General features: G+C 30.2%; 1 protein-coding gene across 6 annotated transcripts; it reads right to left on the bottom strand.

The window, feature by feature from the left end:
- Positions 1 to 728: 728 nt before the first annotated feature.
- Positions 729 to 24692, bottom strand: LOC106785427 (putative glutamate synthase [NADPH]). Of its 6 annotated transcripts, XM_014745879.1 has the most exons (35): positions 19031 to 19529; positions 18849 to 18921; positions 15967 to 16095; positions 15526 to 15656; positions 14331 to 14457; positions 14075 to 14203; positions 13794 to 13937; positions 13523 to 13611; positions 13189 to 13393; positions 12781 to 12941; positions 11740 to 11845; positions 10456 to 10578; positions 10094 to 10096; positions 9247 to 9467; positions 9069 to 9168; positions 8648 to 8982; positions 8321 to 8561; positions 8094 to 8231; positions 7683 to 7868; positions 7294 to 7577; positions 7054 to 7219; positions 6782 to 6982; positions 6271 to 6660; positions 5705 to 6039; positions 5466 to 5604; positions 5064 to 5377; positions 4825 to 4984; positions 4588 to 4748; positions 4227 to 4492; positions 3763 to 4160; positions 3417 to 3662; positions 3131 to 3298; positions 2941 to 3054; positions 2713 to 2869; positions 729 to 2545 (listed from the first exon to the last, which is right to left on the bottom strand). In XM_014745879.1, the coding sequence occupies exons 3-35, from the start codon at positions 16084 to 16086 to the stop codon at positions 2409 to 2411; spliced, it is 6195 nt and encodes a 2064-aa protein (XP_014601365.1). In that variant the 5' UTR covers positions 16087 to 16095; positions 18849 to 18921; positions 19031 to 19529; the 3' UTR covers positions 729 to 2408. The 6 variants fall into 6 exon arrangements, with proteins under 6 accessions (XP_014601365.1, XP_014601364.1, XP_014601362.1 ...); XM_014745878.1 differs by lacking the exons at positions 18849 to 18921; positions 19031 to 19529 and adding an exon at positions 24189 to 24692; XM_014745876.1 differs by lacking the exon at positions 18849 to 18921.
- Between the last annotated feature and the right edge of the window lie 2105 nt (positions 24693 to 26797).

Here is a 26797-nt window from a genome sequence, read left to right as displayed (position 1 = left end):
CATGAAATGATATAAATATGGGAAATTCCAGATAGCAAGATAAAATATTTTCATAGACAATATTTCTTTCAATATATATATATATATATATATATATATATCTATTTCCTTTATCCGAATCATTAATTAACTTTATTTACTGTTACGATTATTATTTAAGTGATACTTTTATCGACTATTTAAGTCTTGAAATGCCAATTTCAAGTATTTAAAAACAGACTAGCAAACCCTTTACCTTCGGACCTTTATTGAAAAACTACTGTTTTTCTATGACGCAGAAATATATTTTTTATTGTCTTGGAGCATGACACACGTTACTAGTTACGGTCTGTTCCTGCCGCAATTAAATATAACTAAAATATATATAATATTTCAAATGCAAGAAAGAAACAATAATATAAAAAATATGATAATTTTAAAATAAATAAATATAGTATATAAACATTTTTAACAGTAAATTTTATATATTAAATGCATCATTATTTTTATATTACTGTTATGAAATCTTAAATTTATTTACACCATCCAAATGAATCAAATTTCAAATATTTTTTAAAAATTTTAATAATAATAAAAAAAAAAAACAAGATTCTTGCAGAATAGAGCAGCCATATCTGGTTACTTGCGTCATGTTATCTAAGGGATATATCTTTACTTATCAAAATGTACGATGACAAAGTGAATAAACATAAATATTCACTAATGATTTACGCGAAGAAAAAACACAATTTTTATACATGCCTTGTGTGAATATACACAAATACCATTAAGGCATGTATGCAAAAAATGATCTACTAGTATCACTTCTATATAAGTCGATCACTTAATCATGATATATTGAAATATTCGTTGAAAAACTTATGAATTATTAAAAACAAATCATATACTTAATGTCGGTTATAATAAAACCGGACTCTACGAGATAACTGTTGTAAAATATACGAGACACACAACCAACTTGAATACTTCCAAATTTAAAAGAAGTGCATACATTTTTTTCCAAAATTGTTATTACGCAGATCGATCATTAATAGAATTACCTACTTGATTTGATGAATCATCAATGTTATTATTACTATTATTATTATTATTATTATTATTGACGGTACATAATCACTTTTTATATGGGATGGGTAAGAAGTTCTAAAAGGATATCTTAAAAATTAAGAGATTTTGTAGACTCGTAATTAGAGCTATGGTTTACAAGATAAACTTACAAGATAAACTTGTAATCTCCTAATCTGACTATAAAATAATTAGCATAAATGTCAAAAAAGCAATTAATTTTTAAAATTTCCTAGAAACTTAAGGCCCGCCTTGTATTCTCTTTTGTTAGCTAACCCATTCTTATGTTATAAAAAAAAAAACTACTCTATGCAAGGCTCAAGAAATACTGCATATTGCTGCTGCTTCTGCTGTTGTATTATTCTACTGGATTATTCTCTCTCTAATCAATACATTAACTTGATTGATCACATTAGTCAATATATTCGAGAAATATATAATTATAACAATATAAAACATATTACCCCAATAAAATAACAACCATCGATCATCAGCAGTCAAAGTTATAAGTAAATAATAATCATCGAACTGCGAGTGATATTATAAATTATCTTACGTATGTACTTCTACCATTTACATTATTTTCATACTAACATCATACTATCATTCGATTAAAGATATTATCACGAATGATAAAATAGATACACATGTTTTTACTTCTTTTTAACTTCATAATATTAAATCACATAACGTGACAGAATTTACATACATTTTTTCTTTATAGAAAGAATGAGACTATTTTGGCCCAAAATAATTAGTTAATTATTATTGGAACTTCAATCTTGCTATTAATAATTAATAAGAACGTATCGTTTCGAACATGTACGTTACCGTCTCTCTTCCTATTGTTTTTCATAATCCTGCTATATAATTTCTTTCCTGTCTTATTCCGACAATTTCTTTTTAATTATCTCAATATAATATAATGTGTGTTGATATATCTACATATTCATTCTTGATTCTATTATTTGATAATAATCTGCTCTCAATGTGGAAAAAATATTTCATGATAAAAAAAAGTAAGCCAAAAAATCAGTAAATAGTTTTAAATCGAAAGATGAACATTTTCTGATGTAAGAAAAAGATCATTTAGCCTTGTTAATATGCTTTCGAATGAAGTTACTCATTAATATTCAACTTAAATATCTCCTTTTGTGATATTCTGATATTTCCTGCTCTTTATATTTTCACTAGCTTCCTAGCTATGCTAAAATACTTGAAAAAACCAACTTGTATTTCCTCTACATGGCAGACCACTCCGCGCCGAACGATTTTCATTTATCGTTCGACAGCTTTCGATATGATTCCATGAAAATTTCTTTTATTTCTTTCCATCTACCCTCTTATACAACAACGCCAGTTATAACTCCGCCAGCTCCAGGAAGGCCAGTCGATCCCATTAAATCAGCATCTACTTCTCTTGCTGCTTGTCTTCCTTCTGTTATCGCCCAAACAACCAGAGATTGCCCTCGTCGGCAATCTAAATATCAAAATTATTATATATCCTCAAATTATATGTAAAGGTTCAAACAAAAGTATTATTATACGAACTATTTAGTCCGTGCCAATACTTTTTCCTAAGCTATATTATTAATATATTACTGTACATGTACTTTTTTCAATTGTACACATAAAATGTGTATTTACCTCCAGCTGCATAGATTCCAGGCAAACTAGTTTTGTATTTGCCTACGGAGGTTTCATAATTACCACGAGCATCCATTTTCGTTTGTAACTCATCAGCAATATATTTTTCTGGACCCAAGAATCCCATGGCAAGTAGAACTAAATCACACTTATAAACCTAACAGATACAATAAAACAAGATTACGCGCTATCCCATTGATCATTTTAATTGATTATCATCTTATTTACCTTTTCAGTTCCAGGAACTTCATCCATTTTCCATCGACCAGCAGAATCCTTCGTCCATTCTACAGTCACAGCTTTGATACCGCTCACATGCCCATTACCATTATCCAAAAATTCCTAATTTCAATATTATATTTATTTTTAATTAATATTCAAATATTCGTATAATATATTAATATAAATTGTTATTTACTTTGCTAAGAGTACTGAATTGACGAGGATCACGGCCAAATTTCAAAGCCACTTCTTCGTGACCGTAATCTACTTTAAATACTCGAGGGAATTGAGGCCAAGGATTATCTGAAGCTCGTTTTACAGGTGGTTCAGGTAAGATTTCAAAAGTAGTAATCGTCTTAGCACCCTATAATATTATAAAAAAAAAAAGATATGGAAACTGTTACTTGCCTTATCTTATCAGTTACTTATTATACTATTACAATATTAATTACACAATAAAAGTATTCAAAGCAATGTGATACCTGACGTAAAGACGTTGCAATGCAATCACAGCCGGTATCGCCACCACCTATTATGATAACATCTTTATCCTGAGCCATAAGTCGTAAATTCAGAGGAGTTTCATTGCCCATTTGCTTTTTTTGCCAATGTTCCAGGAAACTAACAGCAAAGTGAATTCCTTCGAGTTGTCTACCAGGAATTGGTAAATCTCTAGGCCAAGTTGCACCGGTGCAAAGCAATACTGCATCATACTGATTTTTTAATTCCTACAAAAAATATAATATATTTTTAAATAAATATCTTAATTCTTAATAAAATATATTATAATTAGAACTTTTTTATAAATTACAAAACAAATGTATTTACCTTAACAGTAATATCTTTTCCAACATTGACACCGGTCTTAAAAACTATACCTTCTGCTGCTAATAAAGCTACCCTTCTTTGTACAACTTGCTTGGATAATTTCATTGTAGGTATACCATACTGCAATAATCCTCCAATACGATCATTTCTTTCGTATACAGTTACTAAATGCGCAGCTTTATTTAACTGATGAGCAGCAGCCAAACCAGCTGGACCAGAACCTATTACTGCTATAGTATATCCAGTTCTTGCTGTAGGAGGATGTGGAAGAATCCATCCTTGTTCAAATGCATGATCAATTATTGCACATTCAATATTTTTTATAGTAACCGGAGGTTCCGATATACCAAGTACACAAGCTCCTTCACATGGTGCAGGACATACTCTTCCAGTGAATTCTATAATTCAATATAATTTAATTACGTGCATTTTATACTGATTTATATGATATTTGAGTAGCTTACCTGGAAAATTATTAGTTTGTAAGAGTTGATTAAGTGCTTCTTTCCAATTGGAATGAAATACAAGGTCATTCCACTTAGGAATAATATTTCCAAGTGGACAACCATAACTACTTTGACAAAATGGAACCCCGCATTCCATACATCTTGCTGTTTGAGTACGTAATCCTTTTCTTACAACTTTAAAATTGTAAATTTCGTCCCAATCATCCATTCGCTTCTCAACTGCCCTGTAAGATGCTGTGTGTCTCTTATATTTCATAAATCCTCTAAAAATGTCATATACACAAATTTATTCTTCCTTAATTTTAAATCGCATTAATTGCACAACGCATTTAATTGCTCAATCTTAATCGTTAATTACCTTATTTTATCTAATTTTTTTTGTGCTGCTTCTGTATCTGTAACAACATCTTCAATATCTTTCAATGTGGAATCAGTCTGTGAATTTCCATTAAGGATCGATTGATCTTGTTTGGCTTCTTCTAATTGCTTCAATACTCGCTGGTACTCGTAAGGGAATACCTATTTTTTTTTTATTAAATATGATTAAATTATATAAAATGTTATATACTTTATTTGTGCAATTAGAAAAACTTACCTTAACGAATCTTGTTGTTGGTTCAGGCCATAGAATCAACAAATCCTTAGCAATAAGTGAACCAGTCTTTTCAACAAACTCTTCCAACAACTGTTTTACATGAGCTATATCGTCGGGGTTGTTAAGTGGCAGTAACTCAACCATTTCTGGATTACATTTGCTAAAATATTTATAATATATGTAGAACATATATAAAACATTAAAGAGATTAAAAGAATATTTTCATAGCTAGAATTTACCTTTTAAACGATCCATCAACGTCAAAAACATAGGCTATCCCTCCAGACATTCCAGCAGCGAAATTTCGTCCTGTCAGTCCAAGAATGACAGCACATCCACCAGTCATGTATTCACAACCATGATCACCTACACCTTCGACAACTACTACAGCTCCACTATTACGAACACTAAATCTCTCGGCTGCAATACCTCGGAAATAAGCTTTTCCAGAAGTTGCACCATAAAGACAAACGTTTCCTACTATGACATTAGCTTCAGAATTGAAATTTGATTCCTTTGGTGGGTATATCACGATTTCACCCCCACAAAGACTCTATCATCGAAAAGAAAATAATCAAAATATCAATATGAAACACACATGATAATATAAATATATAATAATTAAATAACACGCGTTGTACCTTTCCTACATAATCGTTAGCATCTCCTTCGAGTGTCACATGAATACCTTTTGTCATGAAAGCACAAAAGCTTTGACCTGCTGAACCTTTCATTTTGATATTAATACTATGCTCTGGCAAACCATCTTCGCCAAATTGTCTGCAATAAATAAAAAGATATGTTTAAAATTTAATATTCATAAATTATATTTATATTTTATTCATAAAAAAATAAATAATTAAGAAACAATTTTACATACTTAGATATTTTGTAACTTAAAGTAGATGCAAATGCTCGACATTCATTGTTAATATTCATTTCAATATCAACGCGTTTTTCTTTCCCATTTAATACTGGTTCAGCCAATCTAATCAATTCGTTATCAAGTCTATTTTCTAATTGAAAGTCTTGCTTAATAGAACCACCACGAATATTCACACCTGGTCTTAATTCCAATGCATTTCGTAAAATATTTACGAAGCTCAATGTTCTCGCTTTATCAATAATTATATCGTCGCGTACTTGAAGAAAATCTGTACGGCCTATTAAATCTTGGAATTTTTTAATGCCAAGACTCGCCATGTGCTGACGAACCTGTTAAAACATGCAAATAAAAAATTCTTCGTAAATAAAAGTAAACAACTTAAAGAAAATAAGTATATTTGTTGTTTCGTAACGAAAAATTTATACCTGTAAGACTTACTCTACAATGTTGAGTGAAACATTGTTTACTGTATCAAGTAGCCTCACCCTTTGTTTCTTTATACTTTTTATAATACATAAAAATATAGTTTAATATTACGATATATGTTATATACAACGTACCTCTTCGGCAAGAGCAAAGAAGAAATTTATCACATGTTCTGGTTTTCCTTCAAATTTTTTCCTAAGTACAGGATCTTGCGTTGCAATACCAACAGGACAAGTATTCAAGTGACATTTTCTCATCATAGTACATCCCATGGCAATCAAAGGAGCTGTACTGAAACCAAATTCATCTGCACCTAGTAATGCTGCAACTACGATATCAAAACCTGTTCGCATCTGTCCGTCAGCTTGAACTACCATACGTGATCGAAGATTATTCAATGTCAAAACTTGATGCGTCTCTGCTACACCCAATTCCCATGGAAGGCCTGCAGATTTAATGCCTGTCCAACTACTAGCACCGGTACCACCATCATGACCAGATATCACTACATGTTCTGCTTTACCCTACACATACACATACACATACATGTATGATATAATTTTACAATAATCACATCAGAAATGATTCTTTATAACTTATACTTGTGTACGAATATTGTACGGTTGTTTATTTAAAGTAATGTACCTTTGCTACACCTGCTGCAACTACACCTACTCCAACTTCTGATACAAGTTTAACAGATATACGAGCATTAGGATTCGCACATTTTAAATCATAGATTAATTCAGCCAAATCTTCTATTGAATAAATATCATGATGAGGAGGTGGTGAAATAAGACCTACACCAGCTACCGAGTGTCTGGTTGCAGCAATATCTGTGGTGACCTAAATAAACAAAAGAATTGAAATAAAAATTAAATATTATTACAAGAGATAAAATCAAAAGTGGCACTTACTTTATAGCCAGGTAATTCTCCACCCTCTCCAGGTTTTGCACCTTGAGCCATTTTAATTTGGAGATCATCGGCATTAGCCAGATAACTTGAAGTTACTCCAAATCTACCGCTGGCTACTTGTTTTATAGCTGAACGTTTGTTAAATTCTAGATCTTGATTAAGATATCTGGTGAACAATAATTTTTTTTTTATATGTAAAGACAAATTTAATAAGATACAAAATAAAATAAAAATATTAACCTATCTGCATTTTCACCACCTTCGCCTGTGTTAGATTTACCTCCGATGCGATTCATAGCTACTGCTAATGTTGTATGAGCTTCTAGTGAGATACTTCCAAAACTCATAGCTCCAGTAGCAAATCGTTTAACAATTTCAGAAGCAGGTTCTACTTCATCTACGTTTATTGGCGTATCTAATGTTTTAAGTACTAATTGACCACGCAATGTACAATTTTGAACCATGTCCATTGATATTTTACGATAATTTTCGTAAGCATTATTGCTTTTAGAAACAACATAATCCTGAAAGAATTACTGTATTATTTATACTGTTTCTATAATAAATGAAAATATAATACTAAATAGAATAGCAATAAATAAATTACAATAAATTTTAATACCACTTACCTGCAAACTAGCGATACTTCCAGGATCATTGATATGTTTTTCTCCACCAGATCGCCAATGATAAATACCCGGATTACGAATTATTAACATATCCATTGGTTTTGTAGAATACGTTATTTGATGCCTTTCAAAAGCTTCTTTCGCTAATATTTCAAATGTTACTCCACCAATACGTGACTGAGTGCCCTAGATACAAATGCATAAGGTTTTTTCAAAAATTTATCTATAATACTTAAAAGCATCATTTCTTTGATCTCGAGTACATCATGTTTTTGATTGAATCATATAACCATCATTAATTGGATCCAGTATATAATCATTTGTAACAGACCATTTTTAGAATGAACATTTTAAAATGTATAGAAAATGAATGTATATATTTTCTTTCCTTAATTATAAGTTTGTACATACCTTGAAACACTTATCTATAACTTCGTCAGCTAATCCTACTGCTTCAAAAATTTGTGCTCCTTTATAAGATTGTAAAGTTGATATTCCCATTTTTGCCATTACTTTTGCTATACCACGTTCCATAGCTTCAGAATAATTCTAAAAGAACATATGCATTTCATTTTATTCAAAAAAATACATGATTTTTCTTTGATCATCTTTGATTTATAAGTTTCTATGTATGTTACCTTGTATACGACTTCATCAGTAAATGTATAATCAAAAACTCCATCCGCCCTTAAATTTTTTGACATTTCAAATACAAGATATGGACAAATAGCATCTGCACCATAACCAAGTAATACGCATATATGATGTACTTCTCTAGCTTCAGCAGTTTCCAAGATGAGACCAACTTTCATTCGTTGTCTCTCTTCAATCAAAAAGTGATGTACTGCTCCTAATACTAATAGACTGCTAACAGGAACTCTACATAATCAACAATTATTGAAATTATTGAATGTAAAGAATGACAATTACTTATCATGATTTAAATCAATGCTATGAAATTTTACCTTTCTGGACCACCTTGGCGATCAGATAGAACAATTAATTGATAGCCACCTCTAGCAGTTTCGTTAGCTTCGTCACATACACGGTTAAGAGTCTTTACCAAACCAGGAGGTCCATCTTCAACAGGATAAGTAGCATCAATAACCTTAGTTTTCCATCCACGGTGTTTGGTTTGCTTAAGAACTTCAAGATCATCGAGAGATAAAATTGGCTGTTCTAAGAACAATCTATGTACTTGAAGCTCGCTTGGTTCTAAAATATTGCTTACAGGACCGATTGGACAAAGCATCGACATGACAATCTTTTCTCTGAATGGATCAATTGGAGGATTTGTCACCTAATATGAAAAAAAAAAAGATTAAATAAATATTTTCTATAAAATGAACAAAAATAAAAATATTAAACATAACATTTTTAAAATACCTGTGCAAATAATTGTTTAAAGTATTCGTATGGTAAAGGTTGAAATTGTGACAAACACGCAAGTGGTGCATCATTACCCATGGAGCCAAGGGCTTCTTTTCTATAAAATGATAAATAATAAAGTATTTAATATATTAAATGATAATATATAATAGAATAAGAAAAATATATTACATACTTAGATTGTACCATTGGAAGTAACAATAAATTGATGGTCTCCAACGTATATCCGTATAAAGACAATCTTTTATCGCCACCCCAGACACGATTGACAGCCGAAATTTCATTAAGACCATTGATAGCATTGTTTTTCTGGACATCAGAATTGTATCCATTTTCAACCATATTCAATGTACCACTATTAGCGGCATGAGCAGCACGTAATTCATCCATCGTTATCTGTTTTTAAGAAAGCTTCAATGTTACCAAATGTAACTTATACAAACTTATAACAGAAAAGCAAAACTAATTATTAATAAGCACAATATCTCACACAAATAAATAAACGATAAAATTATATATATTGTATTTACAATATTTTCTCCAGTACTTTTGTGATGATATAGCAATGATGAGAAATAGCAACGATAATATTAAAAAGCATACTATTATAATGGAAATGTATAGATTTAAACTTTTACTTTAAAATGAATAAATAATAAATTCAAGTATGTGTACTTTTTTTTAATCTAAATAAAAGAAATACTAAAAATAAGAAATATTTAAAACACCATTTGGTCTATCTAATAAGAATTAACAAAGTTGTCTAACTTTTATACTACATAGTGAAAATAAAAGATAAGAGCAAATCCCAATCCTATTGAAATATCAAAAATATAAATGAGCCACAGAAAAAACACTAAGATATAAGCTTAATACTAAAAACTTCTAGGGATACCAATATACTGCTTCCTAATGTAATATTTATACACATATGTAAGTAATATTGAAAAAATATCTAATACTTCCATAAACTAGCAATATGATTTAAGCTCACAACACCTCTCTTTAATGTTACGACTCACCCTCTGCACACAACACGATGGATGTCAGCACATAGGAAAATTGAAAAAGATTATTTGGTATTAGTATATCCTCTATTTAAAAGAACACTTTCCTCTTCGTGACTTAAATCACACCCAATAATTATATGTTATCAAAATTGTGCCGAGGCACATATTTAGTAGAACTTTTTATATAATAATAATTAGCTTTGTTATATAAGTGTGCATCCCATTGATCGTTATGGCACATGAATATGATTTGACATAACAATATATACAATGAAGTTATCATTTAACACAAAGCGATGTTACAAAAACAATGAAGAATATAATATATATCGTTAAAAAAAGATAGAAATAAAAAACAAAAGCATAACAATTACCTGTTCTTTAAGCCACTTAGAATGGGGCCTGCTTCTCGCAATGTGTTGTTTTAGTTCAACATCTTGTATAATCTTCTTTTCTTCAGTGTCAACAAGGAGCATTCTGCCAGGCTTCAAACGACTCTGTAAATAAAACAAAGCATGAATAATCATCTTCAATTAAACTTTACAAATGATCGGCATTTATGACAGCACTGGATGACGGTCCTACTGCTTTATACATACCTAGTCCCTAAATGACAAATTATACATCATAAATATGACATGAGAAAAAATAAATAAAACATAGCATGTGATTTGCCATTACGCATACAATAAAATACAATAGCATAAAAACATATGTATGTTAGACGGTGTCATTCTATCCTTACCGAACAGATGAAACAACTAATATACTTTTGTTTAACATTCTACTGATGCAACCTCGAAGAATGAAAACAGATATAACAATTATATTGCGAACATTCTTTTTCTGTTTTGTTTAAATTCTTTATCTATCCCTCAAAGATAACTTCACCCTCGTGGAACGCGCGATTCTCTTTTTTCAATGATTCTATTCTCACGACTTCATAATTATTATCTCTGATCAAAATTAATTCGATTATTCGAGTATGTGACAAGAAACAAGTATATACTAAAAATGTATAATAAAAAAGAATGAAAACTAAGACGTATATATGATATAAAGAATACTTTTAACTATAAATATATATACATATAAGGAAAAAAAAAAGAAAAAGAGAAAAAAATGATAAGTCGTGGGAAAGGAATCACTAACGTGAGTAATGTTAAATGGGAGCAATGCGAATAATGGCAAAAAATTAATTATGTATGATAAATGAACATGTATGTATGTACGAAGCAAGAGTTTTTTGTAGAATGGTTTCAGCTTTATATTGCTTAGCTATAAATGCATCTTAACGCAATCCTCAAGTAGCGTTCATCTTCTGATTTTTGTCATCTTGAACGAGATAGCAGAAGAAGATACTCGACCAGCTGTGGTTCAATCGAGGAAAACAGTAGGTGGTGTCCTTCCTTGTAAAAAGATTTGTCCCTAGAGCTAAAATTCCTCTATATTTGAATAATATAGAGAGGAATAGAGAGAGAAAAAGATGGCATAGAGACGAAGATGACGACGACGAAGGCGACGACGAAGATAGACGAAGGGAGTTATATACGCTTAAATAATTAGCACTATTAGAAGAGCTAATTCTGCTGAAAAATTCCCACAGAGAGAGAGAGAGAGAGAGAGAGAGCCGTTGTTTCCTTTAATTCCTTGATTACCTTCAGGGTTATATTGCTGGGCGGTGTGTCATAAACGCCCACTTCGGACGCCATCACCATCACGTTATCCTTAGTGACGTAGAAGCGCGAGGGGCGCAGGCCATTTCTGCCAAACAAAAATTCAAAAAAGTCTTTTTTATTATCACCTCTGTGTCGCAAACTAGTATCTGCTGTCTATATTGTTGTTTGTTCGCTTGCCTTCCTGCCGGCATTCGTATATAAGTAGTTCTGTACACGCACACACCTAATCCGGTTTTACCTTCATTTAATTAGGCACCCCACACATATACACAGTTGGATACAATACGATATATGTAAGTATCGTAATAAACACAACACCGATTTTATACTCCAGGCTCTGTATATGACGCCGCGCAGTGTAACGAAATGCCACATTGCTAGACACCCAAGAACCGCAGAGGGAAGCGAGCGATAATACGATATATACTTTATTTTGTATGTAATCAAACTACAATATGAAGCTGAGAAGTCTATGATATAATAAGTGCAAAACGCGGAAAACACAAATGTTACATCGCAATTAGATTTTTATATATCCTTACTTTTTAATATTAATTTCTACCATAAATCTGTTTATGCCTGTCTTCCCTCTACACTACCAATCCATGTTTACCTTTAAACGATTTCTCTGCTTCTTTTTTATATATATTATTTTATTTAAATATATATTATATATTCGTACTATTATACTCGTTAGCCATTCTCATGACACCGTATAATTCATTGAAGAATTCTTATTTTTAACTCTAACATGCTGATGACAGATACATCATGTCTTTATACCACACGTTTTGTCCATACAAGTAGAATTAATATTGCTATATGTATATGTCCATATTATAAAGTAACATAGATATAAAAATAATTTCTTTTTATAGATTTTGTTGTTGTTTCTACATCAATTTTTTCCTCGCAAATAACATTATAAATTTAGCAGTATTATAATAACTACTCGTGATAATAATCAGATCTCATGAAAAAGATTGAAAGCTAAGATAAAATGTAGTACAAGTTTTCTACCTGTCCAAGATAGCGCCAACGTAACGACCATCGGTGAATGTCAGTAAAGCTGGACCATCCCATGGTTCCATAGAACACGCGGCCCAATGATAAAAGTCTCTTTTCTCCGTGGCCATTGTAAGATCATTTTGCCAAGCCTCCGGTACCATAGTCATGACCGCCTATGTATTAAATTTTATATGTACTACATTCTATAAAACTGTTTCATTTAATTTACAATTCAAAAGAAATTATCGAATTTATTCTCCCAACTATAATAAAAACAATTAATCTATTGATGTACAATAAAAAATAGACTGTGATTTAATGGCTCATTATATTTATAATCAGTATTTCAAATAAATGGTTAGCATGACTAAATAAATACAAGTTTAAAAATTAATATAGTATAGATAATGATGGCAATACCTCAGGCAATGAACGTTGTCCCGCCATTACTAAGAATTCAAGTACGCAATCGGCTGCACCAGAATCCGAAAGATTTGGTTCTACGACCGGATAAAGATCTTTCAGTTGATTACCATAAATTTTACTGCTCATAACACCTTCTCGAGCTTTCATAAGATTAACATTTCCTCGCAAAGTATTGATTTCACCGTTATGAGCAAGTAATCTATGAGATTAAGAAAATATGATATAATTTATTAATAATAAATCAAATAATAACATGATATTTATTTAGACAGCTATTTCTTATAATAGATAATATTGTTATCAAGAGCTAATAATACTTGTTATTTACCGCAATGGGTGTGCCCTTTCCCAACTAGGGAATGTATTCGTGGAAAATCTTGTATGAACTAATGCCAAAAATGTCTCGAATTTTTGTGACTATAACAAACAAAATTTTTTAATATTTTACTGAAAAATTCTTATATATATATATAGGGTTAACATATGCACATGGAAGTAGTATTATACGTAGTCATTGTGCATCGAAACATTAGAAGTCTTATCGGACTTTATCTAAATCTTCTGTATATATGTGATGTATAATTGAGATTAATATTTACTTTGAAATCCTCGAAGTATGACCATAACTGATCCGCTGTAAGTTGACCTTTATAGACAACAGTTTTTAAAGAGAGCGAACAGATATAATATCTTAATCCAGGTTTAGGTATTGTATGAGATGATCTCTTTCTCAATACAAAAATCTAAAAAAGAGATTAATCAAGGATACATTGTAAAATCAAATATTACAATTTGCGTGGAAAGAAATTTAAACAAGTTTAGTGTAAAAATTTCTCTCATTTAATTTCTATTATCACGATATGCCAAAATCTAATAATACCTGACGTTTAAGAATTTCTTTATCTTCTTGATCACCCGTAACAAATACTTGTCGCATATAAGGTTCACATTTTTTTGCAACTTGGCCAATTTGCGTATTATCTGTTGGAACATCGCGCCAACAAATTACCTGTAAAAAAATGATTATGTTCAAACAACATTACTGTAAATTAACATTATTATAATAATATAATATAACATATATTTAACAAATGCAGCTACAATTATTATTACTACAAGGATAATAAAAATCATACTCTTAGACTACATTCTTCAGCCAATTTTTCAAATGCAGCTTCAGTTTCCTTATGGGTATTCTTGTCAAGGAAAAGTATGCCAGTAGCGTAACGTCCGAGACTAGGCAGCTCAATATTCTGTTTCTCGCTAAAAAAAATAAATTCCATAAGAACTTACATCGATTAATTAAAATTATTGAATAAATACAACCTCATTATATGCTATCGGTAATATCATTATAATGCATAATATATATATATATAAATGCTGGAGTACTTAGCATTCAATTTATATACATGTTACCAGCATAGTGGGAAATCCGGCAATGCTAGCAATACCCCCCCCCCCGGTATTGTTCTCAATGCAAAGCGCCTTTTGACAAAGTCGGAAACAGAAGAATTTTTACGAACTTTTTCTAAGCATTGAACATAATACTTAGGCATTTTATAGAATATCAAATGCAACTTAAGAGGCAATATTGAAAAGAATACATTATCGGGCAATAGGCATACACAGCATACGCTGTACATGAATACATTTTCGACATTGTCAAAAGGCACTTTGCATTGAGGACAATGCCGGGGTATTGCTAGCATTGCCAAATTTCCCACTATGACGGTAACATATATAATACATATACATATGTAACATATTATACGATTCATATAATTGATCGCTCGTATACGATTACGTAGAGAATTAGTTAGTTCCAATGAATTGTGCACGATTATAATCAACAAGCACGGAACTCTCAAATTAGACTCAACTTTCAGACTTATTACTCAGAGTTATACAATTTAATACTTATATATATATCAGTTTTATTGATCACAGCTAAATCTATAATTAATGATAAGGAATAGATAATAAAACTTCTATTTGTTATATATATTAAAAAAAATATTCTATTTGTATATTTGCACTGTCATGGCTAAAACGATAACACACTCGAATACGTATTATTATATATGTTGAATTTTCTGATAAAATCCGTAGTTAACAAATATTAAGAATATCTATTGCGAAAATTTTTGATAATCATAAAGAAAAGGATATATATATATATATTCTTTTTAGTATTGATAAAGAAATCCCCCACACAAATATTATCATTGTATGACGTACTACACAATCAATTTGTTTTATCTTTCAAAATTAAGGGAAGAACCGTCGAAAGTAGGAAGTATTTCCTCTAATATTTGGAAATATTCTTACCGAATCTCGTCAGCATAATATTCATGTGGTATTGCACAAAGTACACCGGCACCATCACCGGTATCATTATCGCAAGCACATGCACCTCTGTGATTCATCCGTGCGGAAAGTATCTGAGCATCGCGAATAATCTGAAATATTGATTCTTATCATTAGTAACAGTTAACGTAACCTATAGAAATTACGAATTTGTACTTCAAGAGCATATCATGGAAATCCCAAAAAAAAAGAACTTTCACATTTTTGTTTTTATTACCAGTAAAATTAAATGATAAAAAAAAATAATCTTATGAGATTTATTTGAGAACAATTTTATAATACATACTTATATCTACTAAACATTGATTATTTTATACGCTTCTGAAACATGAGCCAAACTTTGGGGAAAATTTTCTACATATATTAAATATCATTTATTATTCAAATATTATAATATTGTACCTTATGAGATCTTTTGCCATCGATAGCGACGATAAATCCAACGCCGCAAGCTTCTTTTTCAAGTATTGGGTCATACAGACCTTGTTTAGGAGGAAGAGACCAATAATCCCCAGAACTCATGTTTTCAATCTAAACAAAAAAGCAAGATAAAAAGAATTAAGAACAATTGTATCGATATTTAATCTATATCATATACATATATCCTTCCTTGAATAAATATCAAGAAGACATTCAATGGAATTACATATGTATGAAATATTCAAAACGTGTGATTCTATTTGAAAATTTCCAAACGTTACCACAAATTCGAACGTGACCTGAATATTGTAGGTGAAAAAAAACATAACAAATAAGATAACAGAGAAATTCCAAAGTTATTCCTGTAGTATTCACGAAATAACTTTATTGTATCTTTTGATATTTCTTGTGTAACAACACCCACACTCACCCATAATGTCGCTAGTGAGAAATAATGAATAGCTTACTTATATAAAGTTATAAAAATGAATTTTTTGATGAATCTATAAATGAGAGGGTGTCTCGAAAATGAGTTTTCTCAAGTTATTCTGGTTCAATGAACGACGAATTTAATGCATTTCACTTTCTAAAGTGACAAAACGCATACATACATATTCTATATACGATAAGTTTGATCAATCGCTTTGAAAGTAATCTCGACTCTTTTGCTTCATGCACGAGGAGTTTCGGTCGCATTTAATCATGCACCGGGCAAATACATAGTTACGTCACATGATGCGAAAAGCCAAATAGCCTAGAGATCAATAAATCTCACGCCCACGCGTTCGTTCAAGCGCAGAGTCAGAACCCTGACGATGAAAACAAGAATCATTTTCTCGAGTTAGAGATTATCGAACCGATATAAAAATAAAATCAATATTATTTTAAGACATTGTTGATCAATTATCATATATAAAAGATAATGCGTTTCACATCTCAAAAATGTTTATAGATAAATTAAATTCGTTATTGAAATATTATTTTCAGAACGTTAATATTAAAATGAATTAAACACATTATCCTACATAAAATAAGCAATACTATGGAAACACACACACACACACAAATCAAACAATTAAATACTTAAATAAAAAATTAAATATTTATAAAAAAGAAAAAACTACATAGTAATAACCTGAATCGACATCAAATTGCAATGCCGGAAGGAAAATATTTATTGAAAAGAGATAGAGGAAGAGAGAAGCCAAAAATGATTGGATTTGCAATCGGCTTCGTTTCAAACTAAACCAATAAAGAAAAGAACATTTTATACTTGATACATGGTTCGACCTTCGTCGATCGGATTGATGAAAAAAAGTAATAAAAAAGAAAAAAAAGGTAAATAAGAAGAAAGACGTAACGACGTATGTCTTGTATTTCAAAACCGCATGGGGTCACGTGGTATAGTTTTAAATTGCGCACATTTACAGCCTTCTCCCATACGAATCGATTAACGCGTATCGAATGTCACATTTTACACACAAGCAATAATCACGTTTTCTCAATATATAATCACTACACATACATATATTGAAAATTACGATAGGATCAAGTATTTGACGCAAGGAACATGCGATAAACTAATCGATTAGAATAGAAAAATATCAATGAACTCTCTTACGCGTGGTTACTATTTTTACCGAACGATATCTGCGTAATTTCACGTAATTACTTATGTCAAAAGGTTATTGATGTATATGTACGAATGTATGTATATTTGTATGTATGTATGTACATATGTACAGGAAGCTCAAAGTACGACGCCATCAGTGCTGCATCTGTAAGAGATAACGTATCGTCAATTTATTCTAACTACGTCTCGAATTTGTCTAATTCAATTTTTTTAAATTTATTTTTCGTTTTTTGTTTCTTAAATATTTATATGTCATTGTTGATTTTCCTTATTAACCCTTTATAATGCCATAGAAATTAACGTCACACTTGTTACTTTATATTATATTTAAACATTCTTATATTATTGAAATTCTACTTAAATAGCATAATTTTACTAATATAAATAAATACCATAATTCACATTATATAATTTTTGTAAAAGTACGATAAAAGGATAGAATTATAAAGATTAACCTAGAAATCGCACGAAATTTTGTATCGCTATGTAGTATTCCGTTGAAAGCTTTTTGTTAATAAAATATATCGTTCGTTTGATTGAAAATTTATAGCTTTGATAAGTTACAATTTCTCAAATATCATTGTTCAATTATACGGTCATTATAAGTCAGATCTGAAATGCTGATTTGTTATATCGGTTCTAGGTCAGACACGCTCATTGACTTTGCGAACATGTAAAGAGAAGAAAACACGTAAAGAACTCGTCTCGGCTTACTTTTAATAACAATTTTCCTCTTTGTCATTGTCGATGTTCATAGCCATCATTGTTACGTTACATATTTGATAAGCTCTTTGCCATCACTCCTTCTACTCTTTTTCTTTTTTATATAACAATCGTTATCGATATAATTTTCTAAAGATTTCTCGATTACTATTATAAAAATTACATATAAAATTACTTTTATCATTATTATTATTATTATTTTTTTTTATTTTTATTTTTATTGCAACGTAATTAAAGAAAAACAAAATCTATAAGATTTCAAATTGAAATTCGAGTTGAGTAATAAAATTATCGAATGCATTTGAATCGATTCAAAAAACCTTCGATGTTATTGCTATCTTCACGACGATTACAATCAAAAAATCTTTCCAATCCATTTCGTGAGACAATCACATAACTATTACGCATTAATAACTATATAAATAAAAAAAGTTATATATTCCTCGACAATGGAAATAAATAAATATATGTTCGTCCCAAACGATGCTTGATATAAAAATATACGTACAAAAAGAGGAAGCCTCTTCCTCCTCTTCCTCCCACCACCTTCTTCTTTAATTTGCTTCTCTTCCAGACGGTTACTTTAAATTCATGAAATAAAATCATGTCCTCGCGACAAATAACATAAATAAAAATTTCTATAGAATACTAAATTATCGTCTTCCTTTATCTCTAACTGAAAAAACTCACCTCGGAAGAAAAAAAATACTGCGTTGAAGGTACCGGAACGAAGTCCCTAAATGAATTATTCTTCTAATAGCACTTTTTTTCCTTGAAAAAAATCACGTTTGTCTGTCAATAGGGGACGACACCGACCTCCCGGGACAATCGAATTCTTTTGAATTTTGAGCTTATATTAACTTAAATTTGTATTATGTCAATAAAGACGAAGAAACAAAATGGAGAAAAATCTTTCGAAGATTCCTTAGACGTTTTAGTTAGTCACGAGATAAAGAGAGAATAGGAACGAGTTATTATAGTTAATGGAGAATCGTTCTTCTTATTCCTTTTCTCGGTAAGGCGGCAGACCCTCGACCGTTAATAGAACTGGCGAAGAAGGAACTCGTAAAATAGACCGGCAGCAAAGGCGGGAGTTCACCACGTTGAAGAAATAGAAAGATAAACGCGGAGCTTAAGGTGATCCGGAGGAGGTTAGGTACTACTGTCCAGCTCTTCGAAGTACCACTACTTCTACAGTTTCGCCTCCCCACCACTGTACCGCTTCTTCCCACTATTGGGCTTTCTCCTACCACGCTACTCATCCTCCCCACCACACTGCCATTTACGTCTTCGACGAATACCTTTTATTTCACGTTAACGACTCGTGTAAGATAATTTGTTTATAAAATGTTTTTATTTTTCTTTCCTCTTTTTCTTGTATATTTATCGGACGTATCGAATTTATTCTCGATTATTTAGTTCAAAGCATCATAATTAATCTGACTAATGATCTTTTATTTAATTCGTCATTTAGGAATTTGTCATTATTAATGGCTTATCAATTTTACAAATTATATAACTTTTACCATTTTTTTTCATTCTTCCTTATTATGAATTTCAGAATATTAAGAATCTGTCAGTGATTCTAATTAAAATCTCTCTAGGAATAATTTACTGGAGGATGTTGGAGACGATATTCTGATTATACAATGTTCACTAATCAGAATGCTAATTTAATTAAATTGATTAGTATCATCAATTGGGATTCTCTGTTAATAAAACTATGCCTAAAGCAACGAATTTGTAAAGAATTCATTTTTTTAAGAGAACAGATGGATAAAAAAAGAGAGAATTTAGAAATTATGATTAGGATTCTAATTAAAGATAATATTATACTTATTGTCAGTAAAACTAAGATCGTGGACTTAAACATACCAAGTTTTGAATAGAAGAAAGATAAATCAAATATTATTATGTATAATAAAAAGCATACATAAATTCGATATACCAGTTTATTTCTAACAATCGATAGAAGGAAAACAAAAGAGAATGAAAATGAATAGGTGTTTACAAAACATCAAACTTGATATGAAAGAGCAACGTACAGGTGAATAAAAATGATTCTCAAGAAACAAGGACAAACGTGAATATCTGCAGATTTAATAATTCCGTTCCCGAAGTACAAAGACGTATGCCCGTAAGTAAATATATGCATATATGTGCGTTACGATCGCATTTCGAAATTACTCGAATAAGATTTCTATTTTAATGACGGCGCTTACGTTCGCAAGAAAACGAACCAATTCGTATTTGTATTAATCCAATATATTTCAGATTCTTAATAAATTACTGAATAAACATTTAGAATAATTTTTATCAATTATATATCAATTATACTACCGCGTTAATATACACGTACGATAATGCATGAATGAAATATAATCTTGTTTAATTTACTTAAAAGTAAAGACTATATTTGTCAAAAAACGATTTAGAAAATATAAATCTCTAAAAATAATATCTAAAAATAGAAAAATTCAAAAGGATTGTGTAAGTTCCTTGTAAAAAATTCTTAAATTATATCTATATCTAAAAAATTCGACTTGCATTAGGAAAGTAGTCTAGCTTCTAAAATATTAGAATGAACAGTGGAATCTTATCGTTGCCAATTTACGAGCGGCATTTTGCCAATGTATTAGCAGGTATCTATAAGAAATCTAATATTCTTGCTACGCAATAATATTTGATTTACATTTCCTCGATTAATCAAGTTCCTTCAACGTCGAAAAAAATATATCTTCTAATATCTATTCTAAAAAAACATCAATAGTACGATGTTTATTATGTTCGATTTTTTATCGTCCTAAGGTCAAATCATTGAATGAATGATTTTCTGAGGAATATCTTCTTATATTAGTCGATATTATGAAAAAATCTTATCAACAAAAATTATGATAGTTCACTGTGACGTACGTATAGAATATATCTCCCTATTAATCTCCACGTAGATTTCTATTTTTTCTCTTTTGACAATAATAAATTGAATGAATAAATTTTTTACGTATGATTCATCTATTTTCATATTCAATATATAGCATATTTATAACTAACATTACAAAGTCTATATGCATATCATGTAACTATCTTTTTTAAGTTCAATCTTTCCTGAAATATAGAATAAATTTACGCTCTATCTCCCTCTCGTTCCAGGGTAATCTGTAATATGTTATACGTTATACGTTAAGCCTGATCGAACATAAATACATCGAACATATGTTTTTTATTAAAAAAAAATTGTGAAATAATGTTTGAATCGTGCTGATAAAAAATGTGTATGGATAAAATAAGTAGATAAAAATATATGAAATGTATGCATGACTCTTCTATATATATCCACTATGACTATTCTATATATCCTTATATAAGTCCTATATGAAGAAGAGATAATAGGTAATTATAAAATAAGAAATATATATAATATTTTGTGGGTACCTCTATTAAACCTACTGATAACTAACTAATTAAAAAGTTTGTAACATACATATATATTCGTTTCATCACAATGACACAAATTGCGAGCAATGCGCAAAGAACCATTTGTAAAATAAAGATATAAAAGTAATTAGTGGCGAGCTACATTATGAAAGAATTATGTACACGGTTTAAATGTTTCCTGATAACAAAACTCCTTACATCATTCTCTACTACTAGACATACTGCAATTATTTTGTTCGTTTCATAAAGCTTAATACTATTTCCAACGATCATTATTTTTATACTCTTAATTTCCTTCTCATAGAAATTCTTTATTACTGCTTATTATGTGTGTGTTTCTTTACTTCAATAAAATTGTCAAAAGTTGTATCTCTACATAATAATTTTCTCGGAAATACCATGCTCTAAGGCTTTTGTCTTCATACATTCTTATCAAACAAATGCGATCGCAAATGCGTTAGCAGACGGCGTGATTCGCACATATGAGCTTTCAAACGCTGACAATTCATCTTGATTATTTTTATCTCCGAATAATTCTACATATCGCTTTTATTAAAAAGATACGTTCCTTCAACGAATTTTGAAACTCTTAAAAAAATATACATCTATTGGCTTGACTAATAACCAATGTAATCATTTTCAGTATAAATATATGGTTTTAAACAATACCATTTATTTAGATATACGATATAGCCAATTTCAACATTACTTACAGACTAACTCAATGCCATACTATTACATATTATTATATTATTGACGAAATTACAAAATACTGTGATATTATTTATTAGTCAGTCAATATCATATTTTATTTACTTATGTCGCTTATCACATATTCAATAATTTTAGTTTCCTAATTAAAAATAAGCTACAAACTAGTGAACAAATTTATTATGTGACTTGGTGCAGTTGTAAAGTATACTTTTACTTTGTTTTTCTTTCTTTTTTTTAAAAATAGGATTACAACGCACCTGTCAGTGACACCGCGGTTTCACGTGTTCACCGCATGTCTTCTATTTGCGATTTAAACTACTTACTTCGTAACGTTGTTTATTCTGTTTGTCTGTCTGTCTTTCATCGACCACGCCCATATTTCATTCTACTAACAGGAAGAACAATGGGGAAAGAGGTTCGATCGATTTCGATAATACTCCCAAAGCTATTATTATATTGATAATGATCATTATACAATTAAAAAGAGAAAAAGAATGGGAGAGGAGGAAGATTATATACATGTGGGTATTCCATTAACTCGTTGATTATCATAAGAGAATATACACTTCTATCAGTAGAACTTATCTATATTGTAAGTATTTATATATTATTCAACGAACTGTACTCGTTTTACCTTAAACTATATACTAAACTATATATTTTTTATCTCTATATAAATCATCAGTATATATACATATCATTTTAATTTGCTACGTATTCCTGTGAATGTATTCATTATCATTTATTAAATATTGATCATACACAAAATGAATATAAAATTATATATGCATGTATATATACTGTACTTTTTTAAACAAATTGAAAGTAGTTTAAATTATATGATCGAATTATAACACTAATATTAGTAAAGATACACCTTTTTCATAAGTCGTTAGCATGTGTTGTTACTTGATTTATTATATAAATTATTTTAATGTTTCGTCTAATCGCATCTATTAGAGTCGATATAAATAATGTATGAAACGTTTTTGACATATAAGGTTTAATAATAAATAGTCCAGTTCCTATTTTATTTCAATTCATAAGAAAATAAGTATTTTTTACACTTATTTGCTTTAATTATATATTTATATATTCTTTTTTTCAATTACTATCGTTATTTTTTCTTTTTTTTTAATATTGTAAAATCGTTAAAAATTTTCTAAAATTATATATAACAGCATATTTCGAGGACGTTTTAATGAACAAAAAGATCTCTACAATGCTGAGTATGCGATTCTATGAAGCGAATTCTTTTCTATATACGATTATCGATTACTCTCGTACTTCGAATAACATACCTATATATAAACATACATAGATACATACACATATAGATGCATATACACGCAGCATAAGAAAAGTACGTATTAGAATCATGAAATGTTAAAAGACGCTTGGAACTTCCAATTATAATTTACCTTCAAGAAGAAATTTCATAAACATGAAGATAAAAACTTGTTACCATTATTATTATACTTTTAGTTTTATCTTAACGTATATCGATATTCAAATATATACGTTTGACTAATGGTATGAATATATCACTTTTGTACGTAATAAAAAAACATTCAATAATCGAAATTAGCGTCAATTTGATAATCGAAACATACCGTTAAAATCGATAATCATTTATATCTTTATACAGAAAATAAACTAACGATAAATATTAATAATGAAAGATCAAAAAGAAATTTACCTGAATCGTCGAGAATTTGTATGGAAAATTCTAAGGAAGTTTAGCAGATTTAAAATAGTTTTCTTGGACGATGTTGAACGGTTTACACGGTCTTTTCTTTTACGATCGATCGTTCTTACCGGCTTCGCGTTCTTTCTCCTTCCACCTTAATGTTCCCCCTTTTCCACTTCACCGGCGCCACTTCTATTTCTCCCTTTCACCCTCTTGCTCAATCTTTCACTATAAAGCAAGCTTAAATTTTCGAAAAACGTTATCTAAACAGGAAATCTAATTGATAAATGACCGGTCTTTTTCTTCTTTGATTCCCGGATAAATATTACTTCTGATTTAGGTTACGTCTTATTTACTTTGTGTTCTTGTTCTTAATTTGTTTCTTTATTATATGCTTTTAACAATGGAACGAACTCTCCATACGTCACGAAAACGTTGAAATATGTGAGATTCCGTTGAAGCATGGATTATTTCGCGCGAAGACCTAACTGCCACTCGTTTATGTTCATCTACCTACCAAAAGAAATCTGTCCTGCAGATCGAAATGGAAGATGATTGGCTGGCCTTGAAATGCTTTAACCAATTACCGAGTTCGAAGATAGTAAAACATTACTAATAAAATAAGTTACTAATAACTGGAAATTCTACATTTTTGCTTCATAGACTAAGGTAATCGACCTTGAAACGAAAATTAATTTCATAAAATTAAATTTAAAATATAAATTATAAATAAATTATATACACGATATACACTAAAATCTCTTTTACACGAGTATGTAGATATATATATATTACAACGAATTTTTCTAATAGGAGAGAAATAACATAGAATAATAAGTGAATTAAATCTTATTAGATTTTTAGATGTTTGATAGGATACATAACGGAGCTATATACAAGGAGGACGATCGAGACAGGCGTTTGTGTCGAATTTGTGTTGTTGAAAATGACTGAATATCGAGTACAATAATTATCCACGAGGACGGCGGCAATGTTCTTAACTTTAGATTTAAGTACGTGTAATTTTATAAATAAACAAATGAAATTAATAGGTCTCTTTGATGTTTTTGTTTTAATTACTGTTTCTAAAAACCGGACTAAGCGACTAGACGCGCCCTCTAGTGGCAATAGAAATCATCCTTTCATTGTGAATATTGTAGCCACATTTATAACACAGCGATCGTCCTCCTTGTATACAGGCTCCATGGGATATATATTCCTAAAAATATATGGCGTCCGCGTCAATCATTTTGGCGCCATCTCAAGACTACCGCAGTAAGCAGTTCTACTAACCTGCGACTATTCAATTAACGGAGTTACTAACCAGCAACATGACTTATTTGTTCATTATTTCACTGATTCACACATTGTTATGGCATCTCCTTGCTCACAGGTAGTTATTGTTATAATATAAGGCACACCACGTTGCTGCTAGTTCTCAGGTATTCACTTAACTGGCCTTTTTCAGCTTTCCCAACCGGCGAGCTTAGGTCGCACCGCCCGGCCTCTACCCGCCACAGATATATACATTGATTTAATAAATGTTATATAATAAATAAGAGAGTAACATATTTCAATTTAATTAAATTTTTAAAATACTTGTTACATATTCCACTTTACCATTCGAGAAAGAAACTGCATAGTATTACGGCAGATCACTAGGGTGAGTCTATGGAATATCCCTAGGGCAATACCGTAGGAACGCTGGCAAAAAACCTTAACAGCAGAAAAAAATGAATAAGTGCTCTAAATTGCTTACTATTTGCTCAATCAAAATTCAAAATTGCTCACTCTCTAGTAATTAATTATTTGATTAGTTATTAATAACTGAAAAAACAAAAACGTTTTTTCTCATTTCTAAGCAAAACAATGAAGTTTTCTATTGTTTTTTGTTTTCAATCAATTGCTGACTTTTTGTTTGTCCAGCTCTTCAACTTGTATTAATGAATTATTTTTTATTTATCGTTAATTAGTTGAAAATAATTATTACACTTTGAATAATTATGAAATGGCGACGTCATGAGTGGGAGATATGTTTTACGCATGCGCAACCACAAATTCAAAGCGCAAGCGCACTTTGAAAAAAATGAAAGTAAGGTTGGTATACCCCTGCAGGGGATATATTTAAAGTTGATTTCCAAAGCAACAACCTATAGGGTAGTGAAAAGAAATAGGTTCATCATTCATAATGTATAAACAATAGGTATAAATATTTTGTAAATTGTTATTTTTCTTTTAGATATATCTTTTTTTGTTTTTAAGACTTTAAATTGACTTACTCGTTACCAATTGTTACCAAAAAATAAAAWAAAAAATGAAACTGAACAATTGGCAGTAGAAGTTCTACGATGGCTCCAAAACACTCGTCCACCTCGCTGTTGGTTGAATGATGTCGTGAAGTTGATTTAAATTGGATGAATTGTTGAATCGATGAATCGTTGAATCGGTGAATCGTTGAATCGATGAAACGATGAATTGATGAATCGTTGAATCGTTGAATTGATGAGTAATCTATAATTAAAAATACAAAATAAAATKAATTGTGTTTCATATCAAGTCAAAAGATTTTTCATGAATGAAAAACATGAATAAAAACAATCATGATTTAAAAAACGAAT

The sequence above is a fragment of the Polistes canadensis genome, unplaced genomic scaffold, assembly GCF_001313835.1.
Source record: "Polistes canadensis isolate GaletaPanama2010 unplaced genomic scaffold, ASM131383v1 scaffold_50, whole genome shotgun sequence".
Lineage (NCBI taxonomy): Eukaryota > Metazoa > Arthropoda > Insecta > Hymenoptera > Vespidae > Polistes > Polistes canadensis.
The sequence above is the reverse complement of the archived record's forward strand: the minus strand, read 5'-3'. Positions and strand labels throughout refer to the sequence as shown.

What these genes read in the sequence shown, in the direction of transcription:
- LOC106785427 (XM_014745878.1), bottom strand. Translation starts at nt 16,086, where the DNA reads ATGAGTTCTGGGGATTATTGGTCTCTTCCTCCTAAACAAGGTCTGTAT. An exon ending in CTGATGAAGTCGTATACAAG is followed by an intron (nt 8,232 to 8,320) that starts GTAACATACATA and finishes ATGTTCTTTTAG; the next exon opens with AATTATTCTGAAGCTATGGA. An exon ending in TTAAGTTACAAAATATCTAA is followed by an intron (nt 5,605 to 5,704) that starts GTATGTAAAATT and finishes TATTTATTGCAG; the next exon opens with ACAATTTGGCGAAGATGGTT.